The sequence below is a fragment of the Pygoscelis adeliae genome, unplaced genomic scaffold, assembly GCF_000699105.1.
Source record: "Pygoscelis adeliae isolate BGI_AS28 unplaced genomic scaffold, ASM69910v1 Scaffold427, whole genome shotgun sequence".
In the NCBI taxonomy this organism is placed as follows: domain Eukaryota; kingdom Metazoa; phylum Chordata; class Aves; order Sphenisciformes; family Spheniscidae; genus Pygoscelis; species Pygoscelis adeliae.
Genome location: NW_008825214.1, coordinates 1,577,402 through 1,581,092, shown reverse-complemented (window position 1 = coordinate 1,581,092; position 3,691 = coordinate 1,577,402). Strand labels below are relative to the sequence as shown.

General features: G+C 48.9%; 1 protein-coding gene across 1 annotated transcript in view; it reads right to left on the bottom strand.

The window, feature by feature from the left end:
- Nucleotides 1-35, bottom strand: part of PTCHD3 (patched domain containing 3) — an 8,827-nt gene extending 8,792 nt beyond the window's left edge. The window contains exon 1 of the mRNA XM_009329131.1: nucleotides 12-35. Coding sequence (XP_009327406.1) covers nucleotides 12-35 — 24 coding nt within the window. The remainder of the gene's footprint in view (nucleotides 1-11) is intronic.
- Between the last annotated feature and the right edge of the window lie 3,656 nt (nucleotides 36-3,691).

Below are 3,691 nucleotides of genomic sequence, written 5' to 3'. Positions count from 1 at the left end.
CTGTGACTCACCGGCGCTTCCACAGGTGATGTCATGTGGACGCTTGATGAATTCTTGTCAAAGAGTTACCCAGCTGCATAAGATAACCTCTCTTATGTGGCAATAACTCCAGAGAAAAACAGACCTGTGGCTGCGAATAAACTACGGAGATACACCTATCCCCATAGCCAGACACCAAGAAGACTTCTAGGGTAACCTGGCAGTGGACCAGGTTGTCGATGAGCCACTGACACTGCAGCAGACATGAAGAGATGGTGTCCAGCTAAATGCTTTCAGTGTAAAAAACAGCCATAAAGTTTTTAGGCTTATCAAGACAAAAGATAAAAACTGACCACTTGTCATGGCTCTAGACATCTATGTGTTCCCAGCTGGCCGGTCACGAGCGGTGTTCCCCAGGGCTCAGTTTTGGAGCAGGTCTTGTTCAATATCTTTATCAATGATCTGGATGAGGGGATCGAGTGCACCCTCAGTCAGTTTGCAGACGACACCAAGTTGGGTGGCAGTGTTGATCTGCTCGAGGGTAGGAAGGCTCTGCAGAGGGACCTGGACAGGCTGGATCGATGGGCCGAGGCCAACTGTATGAGGTTCAACAAGGCCAAGTGCCGGGTCCTGCACTTTGGCCACAACAAGCCCATGCAGCGCTACAGGCTTGGGGAAGGGTGGCTGGAAAGCTGCCTGGCGGAAAAGGACCTGGGGGTGCTGGTTGACAGCCGGCTGAACATGAGCCGGCAGTGTGCCCAGGTGGCCAAGAAGGCCAACGGCATCCTGGCCCGTATCAGAAATAGTGTGGCCAGCAGGAGTAGGGAAGTGATTGTGCCCCTGTACTCGGCACTGGTGAGGCCGCCCCTCGAATACTGTGTTCAGTTTTGGGCCCCTCACTACAAGAAGGACGTCGAGGTGCTGGAGCGTGTCCAGAGAAGGGCAACGAGGCTGGTGAGGGGTCTGGAGAACAAGTCTTATGAGGAGCGGCTGAGGGAACTGGGGTTGTTTAGCCTGGAGAAAAGGAGGCTGAGGGGAGACCTCATTGCTCTCTACAACTACCTGAAAGGAGGTTGTAGTGAGGTGGGTGTTGGTCTCTTCTCCCAAGTAACTGGCGATAGGACGAGAGGAAATGGCCTCAAGTTGCGCCAGGGGAGGTTTAGATTGGATATGAGGAAAAATTTCTTTACTGAAAGAGTAGTTAAACATTGGAACAGGCTGGCCAGGGAAGTGGTTGAGTCACCATCCCTGGAGGTATTTAAAAGACGGGTAGATGAGGCGCTTAGGGACATGGTTTAGTGGGCATGGTGGTGTTGGGTTGACGGTTGGACTCGATGATCTTAGAGGTCTTTTCCAACCTTAATGATTCTATGATTCCTTCCACCATAATGCAGCATCAGGTATGCCTGTGCCATTTCTGACGGAAATTTGACTAACCTGTTCTTTACAGTGCCCACCTTAGTACCCAACAACGACAGGGAAGTTGTATCCTACCCTATCCTATCCTATCCTATCCTCATCCTCCATCTGGATGAGGCAGGAGTGCTCTGTGGACTGCCTAGCTACTGCCTCTGTTTGCAGGCATGCCTGGGTGAAACAAAAGGACTTTGCTACCTGTGCTAGGCAGTGACAGTCCATGGCCCTGAGGTTACATGACTGCAGATGATGTGGGAAATGCTGCACTTCAAACCCCTGTATCCAAAGCGAGCAGTCTAATTGTCAAGCTGTGGGCTATCAGTTGGGAAATGTGTGCCCTCTGTGCCCTCACTAGCCAGTGTGCAAGAAAGAATGGCATTTCATGGGGCCTTCAGGAAAATGCCCATAAAGGAACGATGGGGGTGGCCTGGTGATGAGGGCAGCCAGATAGGAGCTGAATTCCTGGTTTCCTCCAGGGCAGCTTATCTGTTTAGAATATACAGTTCCAAAGAAAACCCAGAAGTTATTCTGGCATCAGGACCTGGAACTAACAGATGTTTATTCATGTTGGAGATCTGCTCTTCCTTGCTTTGGGAGCGCACAGTGACTCTCTGAAATTGCCATCTGCTGAGTGCTGGCAGGATGAGTGGCTGCTGCTCCTCTGCTTGATGATGAAGCTGGTATTTGCTGTGAATACGGTATCCCTAGGCATTATGTAGGAGGGGACAACATCAACACAGAGGCAGCCATGTTGTGCAAAAAGCTTTCGCTGCCTTACGTGATGTCTCTGAGCTGTCAATATGTGTTAGGCATGTTCTAAGGCCATCTTGGTGTGAGGCTTTTCAGGAATAGGATATTTGCACTTTCAAATTCTCAGTCAGAGCTGAGGTGTCGGTCTCTTTTCCCAGGTAACGAGTGATAGGATAGGAGGAAACGGCCTCAAGTTGTGCCAGGGGAGATTTACATTGGATATTAGAAAAAATTTATTCACCGAAAGGGTTTGTCAAGCATTTGAACAGGCGGCCCAGGGAATTGGTTGAGTCACCATCCCTGGAGGTATTTAAAAGACATGTAGATGTGGTGCTTAGGGACATGGTTTAGTGGTGGATTTGGCAGTGTTAGGTTTACGGTTGGACTCAATGATCTTAGAGGTCTTTTCCAACCTAAATGATTCTATAATTCCGTGATTCGCTGAAGTTTCTTTCTGGCTCCTCAGGAGCTGGAGACAAGCTCTGGTAGTGATCAGGAGGTAGGAAATGGCCTGGCGGCAGGAGCTACCCAGTCAGGGTACCCAGTACATTGGGCACAGGTAGGTGCTCAGATACACAACAAAGGTATGGAAAGGGCTAACATAAGCATTTATTCTGTTATCCATGTAAGGGATGACCTTTCATACCTCTCCCCATTTCATTTATGGGATGGTAGTTTTATACTTCCCTGGAAGATGGGAAGTTTCTGCCAACCACGCAACCAATGTAATTATTGACCTTCTGCTCCAGTGTTTCTGTGCCAACAGGATGTTAGAGACGTTATCTCCTTCTCAGGTCAGTCGGGCTCCCATGCCATTTATTTATTATGGGTGTGCGTATCAGAGTAGTATGAGGACTACGACAAAATGCAGACATGATTTCATCATGTGAATGCAAGGCACTGCCAGGGGGCTGCCCCCTGCTTCCCTCCAGACACATCTTCCCCCGGCCGTTTTTGCTCTTCGGTCCCCTCACCACACACTACGCTAAGCCCCTTTGGTGAGGCGGCGGGCAGCGCAGGAGACTGGGGCCAGCGCATGCATGGTGGTTCCTTCACCTGCAGCAGCCCCTTTCGGGCTGCACCTCTCAGCTCCTGCTCAAGCAGCCACTTGGCTCCAGCCCCTGCCCAGGCATGGTCTTCTCTCTTTCCTCCTTTCTGCTCCAGCCTGGTATTTTTTCCTCCTTCTCCTCCTGCTCTGGCCTTGTTTCTCCTTTTGCTCAGTGTTTACCACCCTCACTTTAAGATGTTTTAAACCACTGATTAAAGAGGCAAACTTTTTACAGTTCTCATAGAAGTTGTGAATTTATCTGCATTAAGGAAAGTGAAATTTTATGGACCTTTTATAAGGAACTACAAGTACAAAAGTCGATTAAGTTCTTCAGTAGCCTCACGTTACATCATACTGATAGCACTCCAGGGTTTTAAAAGTATAATTTAGAGCGGTCATCATGGAAAACCTCATGATTCTGAAATCACAGTGGAGATAGGAATTTTTCTTTACGTCAGCTTGAAAAGAAATATTCCCGGAGCTGAAGTAATAAAATCT